The sequence below is a fragment of the Doryrhamphus excisus genome, linkage group LG11, assembly GCF_037039965.1.
Source record: "Doryrhamphus excisus strain RoL-2023G ecotype Guam linkage group LG11, RoL_Dexc_Guam_v1.1, whole genome shotgun sequence".
In the NCBI taxonomy this organism is placed as follows: domain Eukaryota; kingdom Metazoa; phylum Chordata; class Actinopteri; order Syngnathiformes; family Syngnathidae; genus Doryrhamphus; species Doryrhamphus excisus.
This window is the reverse complement of record NC_136367.1, coordinates 4738522-4761139: the sequence shown is the minus strand read 5'-3', so window position 1 is coordinate 4761139 and position 22618 is coordinate 4738522. Positions and strand designations below refer to the sequence as shown.

At 37.4% G+C, this 22618-nt stretch overlaps 1 protein-coding gene across 11 annotated transcripts in view; it reads right to left on the bottom strand.

The window, feature by feature from the left end:
* Positions 1 to 22618, bottom strand: part of gphnb (gephyrin b) — a 179251-nt gene that overhangs the window by 7910 nt on the left and 148723 nt on the right. For 7 of the 11 annotated variants that reach the window (XR_009119165.2, XM_058046186.2, XM_078794532.1 and 4 more), the window contains 8 exons: positions 21639 to 21713; positions 16787 to 16843; positions 13466 to 13508; positions 10615 to 10752; positions 5569 to 5661; positions 2598 to 2653; positions 2163 to 2282; positions 364 to 422 (listed from right to left, as the gene is read on the bottom strand). Coding sequence is in view for 10 of the 11 variants with exons in the window: in XM_058046186.2 (XP_057902169.2) it covers positions 364 to 422; positions 2163 to 2282; positions 2598 to 2653; positions 5569 to 5661; positions 10615 to 10752; positions 13466 to 13508; positions 16787 to 16843; positions 21639 to 21713 (641 nt within the window). In the remaining variant the exon portion in view is untranslated. The remainder of the gene's footprint in view (positions 1 to 363; positions 423 to 2162; positions 2283 to 2597; positions 2654 to 5568; positions 5662 to 10614; positions 10753 to 13465; positions 13509 to 16786; positions 16844 to 21638; positions 21714 to 22618) is intronic. The other 4 variants (XM_078794533.1, XM_078794534.1, XM_078794536.1 and 1 more) reach the window with 2 other exon arrangements.

The following is a 22618-nucleotide window of genomic DNA, read 5'->3' as shown; positions in this document are numbered from 1 at the left end:
AATAATGTAATGTAAATTACAATTGAATGCATCCCATAATCAGTTCACAGTTCCACATGTCCAAAAGGAGTAGGAAGAAGCAAAGCTTATTAAAGCTTATTATATTATATTTCTTTCTTCATTATTATTATTCTTTCTATTATTATCTTTCTTCATCACGCTATGCCAGCAATGTATAATGAGTGACAGGCGGTTGTTCTTCCAGTAGTATCCACTTGATTCCATTCTATTCTATTGTCGCTTTATTAGACTTTACTATAGCCGAGTTGTAGTAGGAAAACATTTTTATTTGACATGATTAATCACAAGAACGACTGGTTTAGGGTCAATCCAAAATTCACACTTAACTTCCGATCCACTAACCTGATATCCTGGCCCGGCCGAGCCTGGACCAAAATCCGTACTTCCAGCTCCTCTGTGCCCTGAAAGACAAAGCAAATTTGGTAGATTCTAAAGTAACTCCCACGGCGTTTTGCGTGATGAACTATTTGTCTTGATTGCACCGTGAGTGAGATTCAAGTTCAAGTTGATGACCCTCTGTTCCTTTGTGCTGGGTGAGTGGATCTTTGTTAAGCTGTTATTTGTAAATAAAAGAGCACTTTGTTAAATTGAAGGTTGTCTCTGACCATTTCATTTGCCACTCAAGCTCGGGGTGCCGGAATCCCGTCTGCAGAGGGTGGCAAATGAGCATAAATAAATATCTATCTGGTTTTTTTTCACCTCATCCTCATAAGAGACAAGGGATGGCGGCAGCCATGTGGAGACTATGGAGTATAACGCAGGTCCAGAATCAGGTTAAGCTATTATTATTATTATTCTTATTATTCATCCATTCATTCATTTTCTACCGCTTTTCCTCACAAGGGTCGCGGGGGTGGCGGAGCCTATCCCAGCTGTCTTCGGGCGTGAGGCGGGGTACACCCTGGACTGGTCGCCAGCCAATCACAGTATTCTTCTTCTTCTTCTTATTATCATTATTATTATCATTCTTATTATTATTATTATTATCATCATGATTATTATCATTATTACCATCATGATTATTATCATTATTATTATCATTATTATTATTATTATCATCATGATTATTATCATTATTATTATTATCATCATGATTATTATCATTATTATTATTATTACCATCATGATTATTATCATCATGATTATTATTATCATGATTATTATCACCATGATTATTATCATTATTATTATTATTATTATCATGATTATTATTATCATTATCATCATGATTATTATCATGATTATCATGATTATTATTATTATTATCATGATGATTATTATCATGAATATTATTATTATTATCATGATTATCATGATTATCATGAATATCATGATTATTATTATTATAATGATTATCATGATTATTATTATTATTATTATCATGATTATTATCATTATTATCATTATTATTATTGTTATTATCACGATGATGATTATTATTATTATCATGATTATCATGATTATTATTATTATTATCATTATTATTATTATCATTATTATCATGATGATTATTATTATTATCATGATTATCATGATTATTATCATTATTATTATTGTTATTATCATGATTATGATATTATTATTATTATTATCATGATGATGATGATGACTATTATTATTATCATGATCATCATGATTATTATTATTATTATCATCATGATTATTATCATGATTATTATTATTATTATTATTATTATTATTATTATTATTATTATTATTATTATTATTATTATTATTATTATCATTATTATTATCATTATTATTAATATTACCATGATTATTATCATGATTATTATTGTTATCAGCATGATTATGATGATGATGATTATTATTATCATCATGATTATGATGATGATTATTATTATTATCATCATGATTATGATGATGATGATTATTATTATCATCATTATCATTATTTATTATTATCATCATTATCATTATTTATTATTATTATTATTATTATTATTATTATTATTATTATTATTATTATTATTATTATTATTATTATTATTATTATTATTATTATCATTATTATCATTATTATGATGATTATTATCATTATTATCATGATTACTATTATTATTAACATCCATATTGGTACCGTGCAGTAGAAAAGGGACTTCCATTAAAGTCAGACTTACATCTTCAGACTCGCGGAGGAGCTCAGTGTCTTCCACCTGAACAACGGCGTCAGCCCCGCAGGGGATTGGAGCTCCGGTTGTCACCCTCATCACCTGACCAGGCATCACCGTGTGGGTGGGCTGCACCCGAGACACACAAGAACAAGTAACATGGGGGTCATTTTAGTCCATTTTAGTCTTGTAAACAACATCCATCCATCCATTTTGTATCGCGGGTATGCTGGTAAACCCCAGACTGGTCACCAGCCAATCGCAGGGCACACAAGTTTTGTTATTTTGTTTCGGGTTGAACCGCATCAACCATAAGTTGGCGTGCGTGAAGAGCATCTCTGATCAAGCCTCATATGCATTTTAACTTCATGAGCAAAGTGGCGTGGGAGTTTCCGTGAGCAAAATGGACGCGTATGCACGTTAAGCGTGGATTTAAGTGCTGACCTGCTCTCCTGCTTGGGACTCTCCGATGATGAAGCGGTCGCCTGGGCCGTCGGCCGCTGAAATAACAAGAAAAAAGGTGTTAGTCAATCGTGCGTCCTGGATCTAGGAGTGTAGGCGTGTATCATTTAGTTGAGTCATTCTCTTTCAGTGGGCTACAGAGTGAGCAATAGAGAGGTCACAAAAATGGGAGATTATTAGAAACTTCATTATATTGTGTTGGACTTCATTTTAACTCTACTCTTGTGTTACGGTCGGCACCGACCTGTTTTACATTTTAATGCATAAAAAGAATCACATAACATTTGTTAATTGCAAGACACATTTTTTCATGTACCCAGAAAAAATTATTACGTTTGATTAATGTTCATGTTAAAGGTTAAATAACTGTTAATAGTTATCCTCCCTATCCGTGTGGAAGTGGTACGTTTTTGGCTATTTAAGTTTAAAGGAAATAACTTGAAGGCTACCGTTTAGGTCGCTAGCTCTCTAGTTTGCGAGTTAGCATGTGTCTCAAGACCCTGCAGTTGCGCAATATGTTGTAAATAAAAAGAGTATAAATGTGACTATAGTCGTGTTTTGTCATGTCTACAGGGCTCTAATAATGCTTTGTTCATTTTAATCTGAAAAAAATAATTTGTCTACCCACCAATTATATGTGGTTTATTAAGTTTTTATTATTTGCCGTTTTATTATTATTATTATATTTATGACTGATTGATTGATTGTCTTTATTCTTGATTTGTTTATTTATTTTTCATCTTATTTTGTGCAGAAAAATAAAAATTAAGATATTTGAGAACAGTGGAATGTTTTATCAGAGCTTTTATTGTAGAAAATCGGAACCAAAGCACTGAAAAAGTTTGCATATTTTTCTGTTTTTAATAAATGCGTCTTTTTTTTTTTGGAAAACCTGATGCGGCCCAGCCTTGCCCAGACCCTAGCTCCAGTGGCCCCCAGGTAAATTGAGACCCCTGCCATAGATGTTTCTTTAGTGATTAATACTAAAATGAGAAAATAAAAAAAACTAATTGATTTAAGAGATATGTTCTATAGCCCCCAGTAATAGCCAGGCAACAAAATAATTCAATTTATTAATATGATTCTTTTGAGGTTCATTTTTATCATTTTTGGAAATTGAAATGGAGGGGTATAGTGACAAAAAAGGCCTACATGGCCACACCAAAAGTATTAAAACCAACATTTTCATTGAATGAGGAAGCCTAAGAAGGTAACCAAGACATGAGAAGCAAATTTGATGGTAACTTATTGTTTTTAGTGTATTTTATAGCTGATTTAATACATGGGTCAAAACCGACCCGTTAACATAAGAGATGATACCAGAAATCTAACACAAGAGGAAGGTTAATCATCAAGCCTTGGAGTCGGGCCTCAATCAAGAGCACAGATACCGCCCAAGCACTGGAGTCTCCGCACATGAATGCCTCTGCAGACCCTCAGGACAGATGCATAAAACACGGAGAAGACCTGTTGTGTACAGTCTCTCCTTCTCAACAGCAGATGCTTTGTACAAGAGTTTTTTTTTTTTAAATGTGCCTGGAGCCAACAAGCTGCTGTCCTTCTCTCCGGGTTCCCAGGTGTGTTGTTGCTCCTCCTGAACCCTAATAACGACTCTCTTTGGGATATTAACACCTCAAATAAAGTTTAAAAGGCACTCTTTCAGGGATATTTGTGTATAAAGACCTCAAACAAGGTTTTGCTGCTCTATATATAAAACAACTGCAACGTACAGTACATCTGTAAATACACTTGGAGATGTTTGGATAGTAATGGTTTAATTTCATTTGAACATGCAGCCGATTACAATTGAATGCATCACATAATCAGTTCACAGTTCCACATGTCCAAAAGGAGTAGGAAGAAGCAAAGCTTATTAAATCCTACCCCTCCATCTGGTACTTTTACAATCAGTAACTGTTACATTTGTTCACTTCCTGCTTTCCTAATATAGTTTAAGTTTGTTTTCTTTTTTTTTTTATTTTGATTGACTGCCACATTTGGAGGAATTTTGATCAGAGTCAGAGTTGATCAAGTAGTCTTGCTAGTATACGGTCTCACAGAAAGTCCGATTTTTTTCCCCAAAGATGCGTATTTTCCACATTCGGGTGAAGAGAGCCACAAAAAAGAGCCTGAAGAGCCGTGGGGCGCTAGGCAGATAACTATAGCAAGCTAGCTTCCGCCAGAGACAGTGGAGCCAGACAAAATGTGTAAACAAATATGGTAGCAAGCAATCAGTAACTGTTACATTTGTTCACTTCCTGCTTTCCTAATATAATTTTGTTTTGTTTTATTTTATTTCATAAAATTTCTATTTTATTTTAATTAATAATAATTTATTATTAATTATTATTGTTAATAATTTTAATATTTTTATTATTTTAATTTAATTTAATAATAATAATTAAAATTTTCTCTTTTTAATTTTTTATGTACCAAAGTAGGAGGTGACATGACCATCCAATGCCATAATGGGTACCATAGTAAGTGTCAATATAGTGATATATATAGCACATCATGACTGGTTCAAGACTCTTCATCCTTGTATTTAGCAAACATCAACTGCTTGTATTGTTTCTTGAATTGGCTCATCGTTGTGCATTGTTTGATTTCCTTACTCAATCCATTCCATAGTTTGATTCCACATACTGAAATGCTATGGCTTTTTAACGTAGTCCTAGCATATAAGTGTTTCAAATGTAGTTCTTCCCTGAGATCATATTTCTCCTCTCTTGTAGAGAAGTATTGGATGACATTTTTAGGTGATTGGTTATTTTTAGCCGTATGTATTATTTTAGTTTGGATGTGTCATGGTGGGTGAACGTAGAATTCAACCAATTCAATTTGGACGACTGACTACTCAGTTTAAGTATATTTTCCTGTCATGTAGGTATGGTCAAAAATCTATTTTATGGCATACAGACACCAGGAGAAGTGAAAAAGTTATGCAACTTACCTCTCACAGCATAACCATCCTTGACAGAAGCAGGGAATGGCGGCAGGTTGTCTTTGGCATAAACGTCCTGAGCTAGGACTCGACCCATTCCGTCTGTGGATGAACCGCAAATACAAGACCATTAATATCAGAAAATTGATACATTTATGACTGTTTTAGGGCTGCACGGTGGAGGAGTGGTTAGCACGCAGACCTCACAGCTAGGAGACCAGGGTTCAATTCCACCCTGGGACATCTCTGTGTGGAGTTTGCATGCGTGGGTTTTCTCCGGGTACTCCGGTTTCCTCCCATTCCAAAACATGCTAGGTTAATTAGCGACTCCAAATTGTCCGTAGGTATAAATGTGAGTGTGAATGGTTGTTTTTCTATATGTGCCCTGTGATTGGCTGGCGACCAGTCCAGGGTGTACCCCGCCTCTCGGCAGAAGACAGCTGGGATAGGCTCCAGTACCCCATCGACCCTTGTGAGGATAAGCGGTAGAAAATTAAATGATTACTTTACCGCTGCACGTGTGTTTAGCGCACTGGCCTCACAGTTAGGAGATCCGAGTTCAATTCCACCCTCGGCCATCTCTGTGTTATTCATCTCCGGGGGTTTTTCCTCCCACATTCCAAAAACATGCTAGGTTAATTCACGACTCCAAATTGTCCATAGGTATGAATGTGAGTGTGAATGGTTGTTTGTTTATATGTGCCCTGTGATTGGCTGGCCACCAGTGTACCCCGCATCTTGCCCGAAGACAGCTGGGATAGGCTCCAGCGCTCCCGCGACCCTCGTGAGGATAAGCGGTAGAAAATGAATGAATGTTTACGATATTAGGTGACTATTAATGTGACTATAGGGGTGTTATTTCATATCTAGAGGGCTCTAATAGTGTTAACAGCCATATTTAGAAGGTCGTAACCAGGTTTTGAGTGAATGACTGTTTTGTTTATGTTCTATTATTTATCGGGCTTGATGTTTTGTAAAATCACCCTAAAAGAGACTGAAGTCAGACGTCGATGTAAACACATGACATCTGTCTGTCAATGTAAATATAAACGAGCAACACATACACTAAGCATGCAGCTGCACTGAGACAACGTCAGGCTCATAGAGAAAAAAGGAAGTTAAAGAAAGCCGAGCGATAGAGTGGGTGGAGGGGGAAGACAAACCCTGCAACAAAAATATCATAAGCCGCTGTGCTGTGCTATATTTAGACTTTCTCTCATTTTCTTTGAACTTCTATGCAAACGTGGGCGTTAATATGAAGATCTAAGCGTTGATATCAATGAGTGCATGTAGAGTACATCCACACGCTGATCAACATGTGACACTACACACAATCACAGAGGCGGCCTATTGGGTGTATTTTATTTTCTTTCAAAACTATTTCAACACAAAGGTTGCAATGGAAATCAACCGTTTTCTTTTTTGTGGAAAACCTACCACCCAAGGGAAATGTTTAGTGATGAAAAGTGTATTACTGGCATTTGCATCAGTACAAATTAGAAGTTTCTCCGTATTGCACCACAGTGATGTAGTGTATATAAGTACATAACTTGCAAAAATACACTACGACATTTTTAATTCTTAAATCAAGGGTTGGGATAAACCAGGAGTCGGCAACCCGCAAACTCTGGAGATGCACAGTCTTCTTGTTGTGGCTCCCTTTGCATTCATTCATTCATTTTCTACCGTCGCGGGGGGTGCTGGAGCCTATCCCAGCTGTCTTCCGGTGAGATGCAGGGTACACCCAATCACAGGGCACATAAAGTATTCCCGTAAAGTGGGATTTCTTATTCATAAATGTGGATATTTTCATGGTGAGCATAGAAAACCTGGTTACGACCTTCTAAATATGGCTTTTAACACTATTAGAGCCCTCTAGACATGAAATAACACCCCTATAGTCACCTTAATAGTCATCTATGATAGTAAACATTCATTCATTTTCTACTGCTTATTCTCACGAGGGTCGTGGGGGGTGCTGGAGCCTATCCCAGCTGTCTTCGGGCGAGGGGCGGGGTACTGGTGGCCAGCCAATCACAGGGCACATATAGACAAACAACCATTCACACTCACATTCATACCTATGGACAATTTGGAGTCGCCAATTAACCAAGCATGTTTTTGGAATGTGGGAGAAAAGGATAGTAAAGGTTGCCGACCCCTGGCTTGACCAACTCCTTCACTCTGAATCTTAATCAGTCAGTGTCAAATTTTGGACATTTCTACACTTGCAACAACAATTCACACTCACATTCATACCTATGGACAAATTGGGCTTTTGATAGTAAAGGTTGCCGACCCCTGGGCTTGACCAACTCCTTCACTCTGAATCTTAAACAGTCCGTGTTAAATTTTGGACAATTCTACACTTGCGACAACAATTCACACTCACATTCATACCTATGGACAAACTGGTCTTGTGATAGTAAAGGTTGCCGACCCCTGGGCTGGACCAACTCCTTAGCTCTGAATCTTAATTAGTCTGTGTTACATTTTGGACATTTCTACACTTGCAACAACAATTCACACTCACATTCATACCTATGGACAAACTGGTCTTTTGATAGTAAAGGTTGCCGACCCCTGGGCTGGACCAATTCCTTCACTCTGAATCTTAAACAGTCCGTGTTACAATTTGGACATTTCTACACTTGCAGGTCTTGTAATCAATCACTTTTTAAAGAATAGCTAATTCTACATCCTGGCAATTTATCATTCTTAGGGCGTACATGTGAATTATATCACTATCATGGACAAAATACACACGCAAGCACACACCCACACAATATTCCAGCAGGGTAGCTCCTCCAGCTGTTGCCTGTCTAAATATTTCATCTCTCAAATCCCCTTGTCCTCACCGCGCTGTCGCCTCGCCAGCTGTGCTTCAGCAAATCCAACATTCGCCCTCCTCCCTACTTCGCAACCCACACCCCCCCTTCCTAAAAACAATTAAACCTGCTATAAAGCTGAGGAAAGAAACTAAACTCCTAGCATCACACATGTGCAAGACGTGATTTCTAAGTGGAAAACTAAAGCTGATGATGATTGAGTGGATTTTTATTGTATTTATTTTGAACAAAGAATAACACGATCTTTAGTAAAAATCCTTGAAATTAAAAAAAAAACAACTCAGGTTATATGCAAGTTCTGTTCTTATAGACCAGGGGTCTCGAACATGCGGCCCGCGGGCCAAATGTGGCCCGCAGGACACTAGTTTGAGGACCCGCATTGATATGAAAGTTTAATGTTAAGTTTGATATGGATGCTGTATGGTATCATGTACCCAGAAAAAATTATTACGTTTGATTAATGTTCATGTTAAAGGTTAAATAACTGTTAATAGTTATCCTCCCTATTCATGTGGAAGTGGTAAGTTTTTGGCTATTTAAGTTTAAAGGAAATAACTTGAAGGCTACCGTTTAGGTCGCTAGCTCTCTAGTTTGCGAGTTAGCATGTGTCTCAAGACCCTGCAGTTGCGCAATATGTTGTAAATAAAAAGAGTATAAATGTGACTATAGTCGTGTTTTGTCATGTCTACAGGGCTCTAATAATGCTTTGTTCATTTTAATCTGAAAAAAATAATTTGTCTACCCACCAACTATATGTGGTTTCTTAAGTTTTTATTATTTGCCGTTTTATTATTATTATTATTATATTTATTTATTTATTACTGATTGATTGATTTTCTTTATTCTTGATTTGTTTATTCATTTTTCATCTTATTTTGCGTAGAAAAATAAAAAGTAAGATATTTGAGAACAGTGGAATGTTTTATCAGAGCTTTTATTGTAGAAAATTGGAACCAAAGTGAAGTTTTTAAAAATTTTTTGTTTTTAATAAATGTGTTTTTTTTTGTTTTTTTTTGTAAAACCTGATGCGGCCCAGTCTCACCCAGACCCGAGCTCCAGTGGCCCCCAAGTAAATTGAGTTTGAGACCCCTGCTATAGACCGTGATGCGAGTTTGCTGATGTTCTGGTGTGGTTCGGCCAACAGTCGCTATGTATTGTTTCTCCAATAAATACCAGCTCTTCTTCATCCTTAAACAGTCTGAGCAGACAAGAGGTGGCCAACTATAGTCCATCTTGGGGACTTGGACTTGGACCACTGCACAGGAACTACTGTCCTTCTACTTTTTAATAACATATTGGACATTTCTGAATTCAAAATTTGACTTGTCTGAAACACTTTTTCCATGACCAGAGGATGGGTCTTTCAACATTGTTGTTCAAAAACCGAAAAGCGATATCCTACATCGGTTAGCATCCCGGTTGTTTTGAATGTCCGCTCCGGTCGTAACACCCCTTAAAGCAAGTGTGTGTGTGTGTGTGCGGCACAAAGCGCTGCTTCAGCGAGATGCCCGACTCTTGTTTACCAGCCGTCATGTGAAGTTAGCGTTAGCATGTTGCTACATCAGCAGACATTCAAGCCTACTGAAGCAGGAGCAGGTGGCACACAGGAACATTGCAAACGACAGGGCAGGTAATAAAATACACTTTTTTTTTGGTCTGCTTGAAGGTTGAGGACAACAATTCTGGATAGGAAGTTGGCGCCATCGCCTTCCGTCTACACCAGGGGTCTCAAACAAGCGGCCCGTGGGCCAAATGTGGCCCGCAGGACACTAGTTTGAGGCCCCCGCCTTGATATGAAAGTTTAATGTTAAGTTTGATATGGATGCTGTATGGTATCATGTACCCAGAAAAAATTATTACGTTTGATTAATGTTCATGTTAAAGGTTAAATAACTGTTAATAGTTATCCTCCCTATCCGTGTGGAAGTGGTAAGGTTTTGGCTATTTAAGTTTAAAGGAAATAACTTGAAGGCTACCATTTAGGTCGCTAGCTCTCTAGTTTGCGAGTTAGCATGTGTCTCAAGACCCTGCAGTTGCGCAATATGTTGTAAATAAAAAAATTATGTGAAAGCTAAAATTTTTTCGACAGTGTATACGTATTGTGTACTTCAAAATTTTGAACTGAAGAACCTTTTCAACAAACAAGAAGAGTCCAGTCGCCGGGATTCATCCCATCTCCTGGATGACTGACACTTCATAAACTAACCTCTGTAATTGATGATCTCAGTACCCAGGACGGCGGTCATCTCCAGCACAGTGATGAAGGCCTTGTCCATGGAGGTGAGAGGGAAGGGGGACATGCGGTGTCTCCGGGCCACCTTGGTGATGTCTACAGCGCTGTGACCTGAGAAAGCGTGGGACATCACATGACATCCGATGACGCATCCACTTGTTTTTCTTTGAAAGAGGATGACGAAAAAGGATGATAATGAAGTACAATTTGGTATAAAATCACATCTTATACAGCGTGAGATGTACTGATTCCCTGCCTGAGCATGAACCACTCAAGATGTTTTTCTCTTTAAGCCCATGAGTCACTTCAGGAAAAAAAATACCTTGCGTTTGGTTGGCATCACCAACTCTGGCAAATATGACCAAATTCCAGATATAGCACATATTGTATTTTCTGGACTATAAGTCGCTCCGGAGTATAAGTCGCACAAGGCCAAAAATGCATAATTAGAAAAAAACATACATAAGTCGCACTGGCGTATAAGTCGCAATTTTTGCGGGTAATTTAGTTAAACTACTTGACCAATAATAATAATAATAAATAAATAAAAATAAATAAAATAAAATAAAAAAATAAAAATTAATATAAAAAAAATCATATTAGGAAAGCAGGAAGTGAACAAACTGATTGTACTGATTGTAAAACAAACTACCTGACCAAAATAGACATTACATCCTCTTGGAAGGCAAATTCTCATATCACATCGTACTTTGGTACATGAAAAAAATAAAATAAACTAATAATAATAAATAAATAAAAAAAATAAAATCAAAATGAAATAAATAAAAATTAAAAAATAAAAAATAAAAAATAAAAAAATATATATATATTTGGAACGCAGCAAGTGAACAAATTGTACTGATTGTAAAACAAACAAGCTACCTGTACATGAAAAAAATAAAATAACAATAATGATAAATAAATAAAAATAAATAAAATAAAAATTAAAAAATAAAAATTAATAAAATAAAAAAAATGATATTAGGAAAGCAGGAAGTGAACAAACTGATTGTACTGATTGTAAAACAAACAAGCTACCTGACCAAAATAGACATTACATCCTCTTGGAAGGCAAGTTCTCATATCACATCATACTTTGGTACATGAAAAAAAAAGAAAAAAAATACATAAAAATAAAATAAATAAAAATTAATAAAATATATTTTTTTAATTATATTAGGAAAGCAGGAAGTGAACAAACTGATTGTACTGATTGTAAAAGTACCAGATGGAGGGGTAGGATTCAAATACGTAGCTTTGCTTCTTCCTCCTCCTATGAAAAAAAGTGTGACTTATACTCCGGAAAATACGGTAAAAATCGGGCATTCAGCATTACATATGCACACCGTCTACTTCTAATTACTTTTAATGCTATTGTTTCCAGAACATTGTTTACGTTCTCGCCTCATTCTTATTCCAATTTTATGTTCTTATACTTCAGTAAACCCGAGTACGTTTTTGCATACATAAGAATACCAGAGTGTAAAAAAAATAAATAGTCGCTAGATAATGGAGATGCTTGATAGCAGCCATGTTTCTCTAATAATATCCGTCTAATGATAGCAAAGGTAAGAAGAACAAAGACGGTGTAACTAATATGTAATCTCGCTCTCTATACTTTCTCCCTCTCGCTCTTGTTTGCCTCACAGCGACGAATCGGCGCAATGCTCTGATTTCCCTTGACCCAATTTCTTTGCCTTTAAACACACACACTTACGCTTTTTCCGCAGCGCATTCCGCTGCTCGACACGAGGCTTAACAACCTTCTGGCAAAACATCACACAGGCAGAGACACGCACGCGTAACACAGCGTAACAAAACCCACAAATCATGCATTACTTGTCACATCACAAGCACAAATACGGCCTATACAAAGAGTACACGCCGTGGCAAAGAGCAACATACTCACGGGTAATTTGTGTTGTGTGAGATTCACAGGACAAACTTTTGGGGTTAGAACAGGGGTCTCAAACATGCGGCCCGCGGGCCAAATGTGGCCCGCAGGACACTAGTTTGAGGCCCCCGCCTTGATATGAAAGTTTAATGTTAGTGCGGCCCGCACAAGTTTGATATGGATGCTGTATGGTATCATGTACCCAGAAAAAATTATTACGTTTGATTAATGTTCATGTTAAAGGTTAAATAACTGTTAATAGTTATCCTCCCTATTCGTGTGGAAGTGGTAAGTTTTTGGCTATTTAAGTTTAAAGGAAATAACTTGAAGGCTACCGTTTAGGTCGCTAGCTCTCTTGTTTGCGAGTTAGCATGTGTCTCAAGACCCTGCAGTTGCGCAATATGTTGTAAATAAAAAGAGTATAAATGTGACTATAGTCGTGTTTTGTCATGTCTACAGGGCTCTAATAATGCTTTGTTCATTTTAATCTGAAAAAAACTATTTGTCTACCCACCAACTATATGTTTTTTTATTATTTGTCATTTTATTGTTATTATTATATTTATTTATTTATTACTGATTGATTGATTTTCTTTATTCTTGATTTGTTCATTTATTTTTCATCTTATTTTGTGCAGAAAAATAAAAATTAAGATATTTGAGAACAGTGGAATGTTTTATCAGAGCTTTTATTGTAGAAAATCGGAACCAAAGCACTGAAAAAGTTTGTATATTTGTCCGTTTTTAATAAATGCGTTTTTTTTTTTTGAAAACCTGATGCGGCCCCCCAGGTAAATTGAGTTTGAGACCCCTGGGTTAGAACATATTACGTTATTTTCACTTTCTTGTGTTTATACCAAATTCTACCACATCATGAAGCCATGAAGTACTATGATGAGTTCAGGTGATCAAACACTTTATAGCACTCACTTGATCTTAGGATGTTTTCTTTGCTGCTGCATCTCGACTGCACCTAGACACGAGAGAGACGTAGAGGATGCAAGGAGAGAGACAGAAAAAAAGAGACAGCAATGGAAATTGGAGATAGACAGCGGTGCTATTTTGACAACGCGTGTGATGACAAAGTGTCATGTCACGATACGCTGTGCGCTTTTTGTCCTGCTTGTTGGGAGACGGCTGCATCTCCGCCATGATGACTAGCCCTACTTCGGCTTGTACTGTGTACTACTGCATCATCATCATCATCATCATCATCATTGTTGGTGGTGAAGGCGCACATGATATGTGACAGTACTGAATCGTTGGATTGCAGTCGGACGACTATGAGGACAAAGGCAGCAACATACAGAGTGACGTTCGTGAAAGATGTGTGTGACATCCAAATGTGGTGGAAATGTCCCGTTTAGAGTTTAGATTGAGGCTGGAATATTCCACTGGACTACAAAGACGGGTGGGGAGGAGAGCAGGGGCGCTTGATGCTGCCAATTTGCTGTGTAGTAACTTTTTTTTTTTTTTAAATTGGGTACACGCAAACAAAAGACAGCCTCAGTGAAAATCCAAAGTACGTTTGAATGTGTAGTATTTCATATCATTTGTAGAAGAAATATATGGATGAGTCATTTTGCAAAAATAAAAGATGTGCACATAACATAAAGCTGCTTATGTGATTGATGTTAAGAAAAAATAAAAAATGAAATGTAGATAAATTTACTGTATAATAAATTTTTTTTTTTTTACTTTTGACGTTGTCTTGTTTCTGATTGGCTGAGAAAAATCACATGCTGTCCTAAGTAATGCATGCAACTTCCAAATATTACTTGTCCTTGTGATGTTTTTTAGAATAAAAAAAACTATAAAAAAAAAACAACTAATTTTTATTTTTACTTTTGACATTGCCTTGTTTCTGATTGGCTGAGAAAAATCACATGCTGTCCTAAGTAATGCATGCAACTTCCAAATATTACTTGTCATTGTGATGTTTTTTTTAGAATTAAAAAAAAAAATTTTTTTTACTTTTGACTTTGTCTTGTTTCTGATTGGCTGAGAAAAATCACATGCTGCCCTAAGTAATGCATGCAACTTCCAAATATTACTTGTCCTTGTGATGTTTTTTTTTATAATAAAAAATAATCATATATATTTTTTTTAACTTTTGACATTGTCTTGTTTCTGATTGGCTGAGAAAAATCACATGCTGCCCTAATTAATGCATGCAACTTCCAAATATTACTTGTCCTTGTGATTTTTTCATAATAAAAAAAACAATTTTTTTTTTTTTACTTTTGACATTGTCTTGTTTCTGATTGGCTGAGAAAAATCACATGCTGCCCTAAGTAATGCATGCAACTTCCAAATATTACTTGTCCTATAAGAGGTCATATATAAGGTATTAATTGTCAATAAATGTGGTAAAAATTGATAAAGGTAGATGGTAGAATAACCTATGACCACACTGTAAACCCGAATGTTCAAAGTACTTAAATAAATGAAGTTATGCATACTCAAAGTCAAAGTTCATTTAACATGTTGTTCCATTTTGAGTAATTTTAACTAATATGTTTTGATTAAATTGAACTATATTGGCTATATTAAGTAAGATTAACTTGCTCAAAATGCTCAAAATAATTAATTGGAATAAATTTTCTTAAAAGTTCTACTTATAAATGATGATTGCCAGTTGCATTATCCGTCTTTTCAGTTTATTTAAATTGTAATTTTTGATTAATATAAACTTTTTGCAGATTTGTGTAACCTACTTAAATGAATTTGTAGTTATTTATTAAAAAAAGTATCTATTAAACATGAATAAATCAAACCAAAAACCAATTAAGAATAAATCCATTGCATCAGATAGATTTGTACTGTGTAGGTTTACACACGCTAACCTTCGTCCTATGGAAAGAGTTGAAAAAAAGAGTTTAAAATTAAAGAATGGAGAATGCATGGCAGAGAGAATGCGAAAAAGAAAGCTATTTCTCTCTTCACCCCAAAATTAAAAAAAAAAGTATATCGAATATAAACTCCAAATATTAAAGCTCTGATATACTTAAATAAATTTGAGTTTATGTCTGACTTTTTTGGAGCTCTGCTAACTTATTCGGGTTTACAGTGCACAGGAAAAAAATATTGCCAAATATTAAAAATACAAATATATTATCAAAAGTAAGGTATCAAATGTGCCATAAAACAGATAAAGTAGTTGCGGCTGTATTATTGTACCATTATACCACTGTATTATTTCAGACTGCACTGCCGGAATAACAAACAAAAAACAGACTGTGTACATATATTTATACTGTTATTCTGTATATTTTGTATTTTTCATATTTTGTATTTTTCATTCTTTTTTAATAGATGTGTCTGCACCTACTATACCAAAACAAATTCCTAGTATGTGTTTGATCATACATGGCAATAAACCTTTTCTGATTCTGATTAGTTATTCTTTCATTATTGGGTCATTTCAATGCATAACTGTCCCATAGTAATCATAACAAAATACATTATGGTACCAACATTTCATTTTGGGGTCTTTTACACTTGAGCTTCTGTCATTTTTATCATCTTAACACCCGACAGGCCGACTACGGTTGCCTGAAAAAACAAATCTCACACAATTCCAAACCTTAGCGGAGTCAAGTCAACTACATAAGTCACGCTTTATGAAGTCTTTGTTTAACTAAAACAAGCCTTTATCTCTCCTCCCCTCCCTCGCCGCCATTATACCGGGTACCAAACAGCCAAGGTGAGTGGGATGAGGGGGATGTGTGTGTGTGAACGGGCAGACGTAAAACACAAGTCAGGGGACAGCAAGTAAAAAAAAAAAAAAGAGCATGATGAAGTAGCCCCCCTGCATAGCCCGTATAGGTAAATAAAAGAACAGAAATAGAAAGCACAGACTTTGGACAACAGACTTGACTAAAACTACAGAGCCCAGCAGACATTGCGGTAAGAAAAGAAGAAACAATAAAAGACCACTACGGCGGCCTAATGGCATCTACTTGACAGACATCCATCACACCAGACATTAACTAGTGAAAGCGGACTAATGTCGACCGCCGAGACAGACGCACAAAGCCAACCACCACAGACAGACTTTGCATGGAGAGAAAGAAACAACAGACAGAATGAGAACAAGGAAGGCTGGTTGTGTGGGACAACACAGGCAGAATTTAAAAAAAAAGAGGGACACAGAGCGTGGCGTTTGTTTTGCGCGCTCCTCAGAGGAGGGTGGAGGCATAGGGCAGCGGGGTGGGTAGGTGGGTGGTTGGGTGGGGGCGGGATAGTTACTCGAGAGCTGAAGGTCCTCCTGCGATCATCTTTAAGCCCCTCCAACCTACACTGGAGCTAGTGGAGATAAAGCATCGAATCACAGGCATCAGTGCATCTGTCCTGGCAACCGCAACACAACACACACACACACACACACACACACACACACAGGACAACCCTAGCAGGACAATAGAGGGAAGCAACAAAGATGGAACAGGAACAGGAAAACAGGGAAAGGAAGGAGCTGACTCAATTGTTGGTTTATTAGAAATTAAACTACCAAACAAAATGTCTCCATTTTGTACCTACAAGTATTTGCATATGGATATGTGTTAAATATGTTCTTTAAGCAGTACATGGTATACATAATTAGTCATAACACATCCTCTCCAATTATGAATAGATTGCATGTGCTAGGCTAATCCTGCTAATCGTATTCTATTTACTGTATTATTCTGTCAAAAAGTAAATAAAGTTAGCGTGGTGGTTTAATACCGTATTTTCTGGACTATAAGTCGCTCCGGAGTATAAGACCCACAAGGCCAAAAATGCATAATTCGGAAAAAAAAAAACAAACATATATAAGTCGCACTGGAGTGTAAGTTGCATTTTTTGCGAGTAATTTATTTTCCAAACTACTTAACCAAAACAGACATTACGTCCTCTTAGAAGGCGAGTTCTACCAATAAAAGAATAGAGAACAGGCTGAATAGGTGTAAGATATGTCCAGTGTTTATGGAACATAAACACTTTTTTCATTTATAAGTCGCATTTTTTTTTTGGTAATTTTTGTATTTTTTTCAATTTATTTATTTATTTTTATTTTTTTTGTAATTTTTTTGTAATTTTTTGGGTAATTTATTTTTTATTTTTTACAAACTACTTGACCAAAACAGACATTACGTCCTCTTAGAAGGCGAGTTCTACCAATAAAAGAATAGAGAACAGGCTGAATAGGTGTAAGATATGCTAACACAATGGTTATTCAGCTACACAAAAAATAAACATGAACAGAAAAGGTGTCCAGTGTTTATGTAACAAACAGTTCTTTCATTTATAAGTCACATTTTTTTGGTAATTTTTGTAATTTTTTTTGGTAATTTAAAAAAAAAAATAATTCCAAACTACTTGACCAAAACAGACATTACGTCCTCTTGGAAGGCAAGTTCTAACATTAATAAAAGAATAGAGAACAGGCTGAATAGGTGTAAGATATGCTAACACAATGGTTATTCAGCTACACAAAAAATAAACATGAACAGAAAAGGTGTCCAGTGTTGATGTAACATTAACACTTTTTTCATTTATAAATCGCTCTGGAGTATAAGTCGCAGGAACAGCCAACCTATGAAAAAAAGTGCGACTTACAGTCTGGAAAATACGGTAATTTAGATTCAGTGTATTCGATCATTTCAGCTTCGCTTTGACGCATAGAACAATCAGACAATCAGAGTTGTGCAACACTTTTATATATGATTCATGAAAAAAATACTATATACCGTATATTCCGGACTATAAGTCGCACTTTTTTTCATAGGTTGGCTGTTCCTGCGACTTATACTCCAGAGCGACTTATAAATGAAAAAAGTGTTTATGTTCCATAAACACTGGACACCTTTTCTGTTCATGTTTATTTTTTGTGTAGCTGAATAACCATTGTGTTAGCATATCTTACACCTATTCAGCCTGTTCTCTATTCTTTTATTGGTAGAACTTGCCTTCCAAGAGGACGTAATGTCTGTTTTGGTCAAGTAGTTTGGAAAATAAATTACTCGCAAAAAATGCGACTTATGTATGTTTTTTTTTTTTTTTACCCAATTATGCATTTTTGGCTTTGTGGGACTTATACTCCGGAGCGACTTATAGTCCAGAAAATACAGTATTAAACCACCACGCTAACTTGATTTACTTTTTGACAGAATAATACAGTAAATAGAATACCTAGAATACCTAATTATGCATTTTTGGCCTTGTGCAACTTATACTATGGAGTGACTTATAGTCCGGACAATACAGTATTATATACACTTTCTTTCTTGGATCTTCATAAAGCCTAGCCTAGCCTAATCAAATATATTGTTATTTTTTTAATACTATGTGTCAAAAAATGTATTTCTATTTTTCTTGAGCCACACAAGCGCCGCTGGAAAAAAAGAATGAGGAAATGGGGTCTGGAGGATGATGATGATGATGATGATGATACAGGGGAACTGAAAAAACAACTCAAAGCAACACACGGATCACATTTTTTAAACATTGAGAAGCACAAATAAAGACAGCGATGGACATCCTCACACAATGTCGCGTCCCGACGGTGACACCATTTTGCAAAAACAATTCAACCGGAAAACAGGCTCGCTTATTACGCAGCTGATACAAAAACGTCTCAAGGTGATACATATCATTAAGTCAACGCTGCAGCTGGAGGTGTGGCGTGGCGGCACACACACACACACACACACACACACATGGAGCATCCAAGACGACACTATCAGAGCGTCATGATGGGGACATGAGACACTTTGCATGTGAACAATGAACACGGTTGTTGTTGTTATGAGTGCAAAAGCAGCATGAAGGATGTTGAGGGACGCTAAAGACACTTTCACTCTTTCACGCTTAATTCTAATCTATCCTGTAACCCTTGAGCTGTGATTTCCGCTGTAACGATCAATAAAGTGCACATGATATATGAATTAAAGCCACTGGAATAACTTATTTGAAGAAAGTGGGTTTGCAAAGCCGACACACTAAAAAAAAAGTGCTAAAAAAAAGTGTCCAAGCTAATGATTTTTAATATTGGACCCCTTTGCTTTAAATGTGATTCAAGGGTCCCTCAGCCGGGGTCAGCGAGACTACACGGGGGTGGCAAAGGCTCCACAAGAAATCGATAGCACTAATAACCATCCGAGTGAGGAGGACGCTGCAGGAAATGATGAGATGTAACCGTGGCGGGTGCTAAGCTCAGCACAAAAATAAAACGGCCTGTCAGACAAATTATGCAAAAAAAAAAAAAAAAAAAAAAGGCGGGTGCTTTATATTTATGATGGTGAGGAAGAGGAGGAAGGCTGTGACAATTCAGGAAGTGGTCTTTCTTGGGGAGGGATGGAGCGCATGACAGAATGGTTCAGCGCAACAAAGTGCTACCGCAACCAAGTTCTCCTCTCTGGACAAGCAATCGCCAAGGGGGAGGCAACAAAAGGCTCACAGCAGCTCAAACTAAACTGTAGTATATTCTCGAAAAAAAAAACTGAAATATTAACAACAAATGTGTGATGAATAAAAAAAAAAAAACGAGTGCTGATAGAGATAAACTATGTGGACAAAAGTAATGGGACACTACAAACATTGCATTGCATTGTTCCTATTTCATTGTTTAAATTATTAACCTGCACCTTTAGGCCTCTGGTAGGAACAATTAGCTAGCTCATCATCATGTAGTTCAAAATAACGACCCCGAGTTGACCCCCCCCCCTCGAGAGCCAGGCCTGGATTTGGGGAAAAACTTGGAACAGGCACTTAACCATGTTCCTTGTGGAATCGTGTGGGAAGTAAACTCTCCAAGAGTATGCGGTACTGGACCACCAGGTTGTAGTCCCTGGTGTCAGAGTTTGGTCCACATTGCCGACAATAAGATGGACTTCGCCAGGACTGCCCCTTTATTACTTTTACGGACAGAATGGTGCAGCAGAAAGGATCTGGTTTTGTGGTCTGCAGGATTGGGTCAAATAATATGTTCCTGCTGGTTTCATCCGACCGTGATCTTCAGCTCTCAGTCGAGTGTGAAGCGGCTGGGATGACAATCAGCACCTCAAAGTCTTGGTCCATGGTTCATGGTCTACGGTTCTCGCCTGGAAAAGGGTGGTGTTCCATTTCTGTTTTTGGGGATGAGATCCTGGCCCAAGATGGGGAGTTTAAGTACCTCGAGGGTTGTGTTCATGAATGAGGGAAGGATGGAATGGGAAAACTGGGCCCTCCCTTTGAGATGCCTTCAGGATGACTCCCTGGGGAGGTGTTCAAGGCATGTTGACCGGTAGGGAACCCAGGACAAGTTGGAGAGACTATGGGCTCTAATTTCATGGTGCAGCCAATTTGGTTGACTGGGCTGCACCGAGATGGCTTCCCATGTTGGCGCCTTGGTCTACGGAATTAGTGCCCAACTGGGTCTAAGGATCCACTGGCAGGAACTGGACGAAGTCGTCCGTGGTGAGGGAAGTCTGGGCTTCTCTGCTTAGGGCTGGGAAGAAGATGGTTTTGTGGTCTGCAGGATTGGGTCAAATAATATGTTCCTGCTGGTTTCATCCGACCGTGATGTAGAAAATGAATAAATGCTGCTCTCTGTGTCCTTTAAATTGCCCCTCGGGGATAAATAAAGTGTTTTTTTTAACTTTTGAACTTGAACTTTGAACATAACCGAATCCAACAAGGTCTAAATACTTCAGTCCACATAGTTCATCTTGAATGAGATACCCTGAGGAGGAGTGCTGATGATAACCGCAGGGGGGGATGCATATTGCAGCTAAAATAGGCTGCTAATCCACCACTTCATTAATTACCTGGTATATGTAATTGTCTTGTATTTCATTTATTTTTACATATGAGTGGCGTAAAATACACACCTCCCCTTGAGCAACACCTCCATGAAACCAGGAACCGGATACTTTACACAAACATCTGGTCTTTCTTTAATGCGTGTAACAGTTCCAGATCACGTTAATAGAAATGGAAGTGCATTGAGGCTGCGGACGCTACAGCTACTCGGCGGTCAGTGTGTGTGTGTGTTAATGGGCGAGGTTAGGTGCCATGTGGGATGCCGGTGGCACTGCATGCCGGTTGAGAAGAGTTTGATAGAAGGTTAACGGGGGTTTACCTGGTCCAAGGTAGAGTACCTTGACTTGAGCGTGATGACCTCATCCAGGTGAGCCCTGAATTCTCTCCGTGAGGCCTGTGGGAAGCCACAGGATAGTCATAGGATAGTTCATGCCACCAAGTCACACACACAAGGAAGGGGACAAGCATGCACGTCCGCTTGGAATACTTGGAATACTTGGAATACTTGGAATACTTGGAATACTTGGAATACTTGGAATACTTGGAATACTTGGAATACTTGGAATACTTATCAGTTAGTAGAGCGCTTGGAAGTAGTCAATTATTACACTAGCAGCTGTATAAAAGCTTTATTAAAGATACAGGTGATGTTTTAAGTGTCGTTTTTAATATTCAAAGTGACAAAAACTGATTAGAGCTATTGTGCTGAGTAGCCTGGACGCAGGTGGGTGTATCAAAGCACATAATTTACATAAGCGACTAAGCAAATGCAGCGTAGAATTCCATAATTACTGAGAAAATGCTAATGATATAATAAGGACGGCAGGTGGAAAATGACCCCCGGGACGCACTTTGGACACCCCTGCTATGGACTGAGTCTGATGTGGTTTGTGGCTGTGGGACACCATAACCAAATGATGGCTCCACCTCCAAGTTTTTGTGCAATTTTGGAGTTTTTCTGAAACTTTCCAAATTGTATACGTTCAGCTTTGGAGGTTCCACTAGTGTGCCATGTTTGTGCAATATGCAATAGTATGCAATATGTAGAAGAAGAAGTAAAATAATAAATGCTGTTAGCTGTTAACTGTTAGGATGTTAACCCGCTACATTTCCTGACACCGCACGTGATCGAAAAGTAATTAAATTCCCCAACAAAACGCGGCGTTCCCAGACTCTCATTATCGTGCAAGTACGGAAGATCAATGGATTGTGAGATCAGATTGGACAAGTGTTAGCTCGGTCACGCCTTTTATCAGCCACGGATCACCATCACTGGGCCTTGGGCCAGCGGAACAGGCG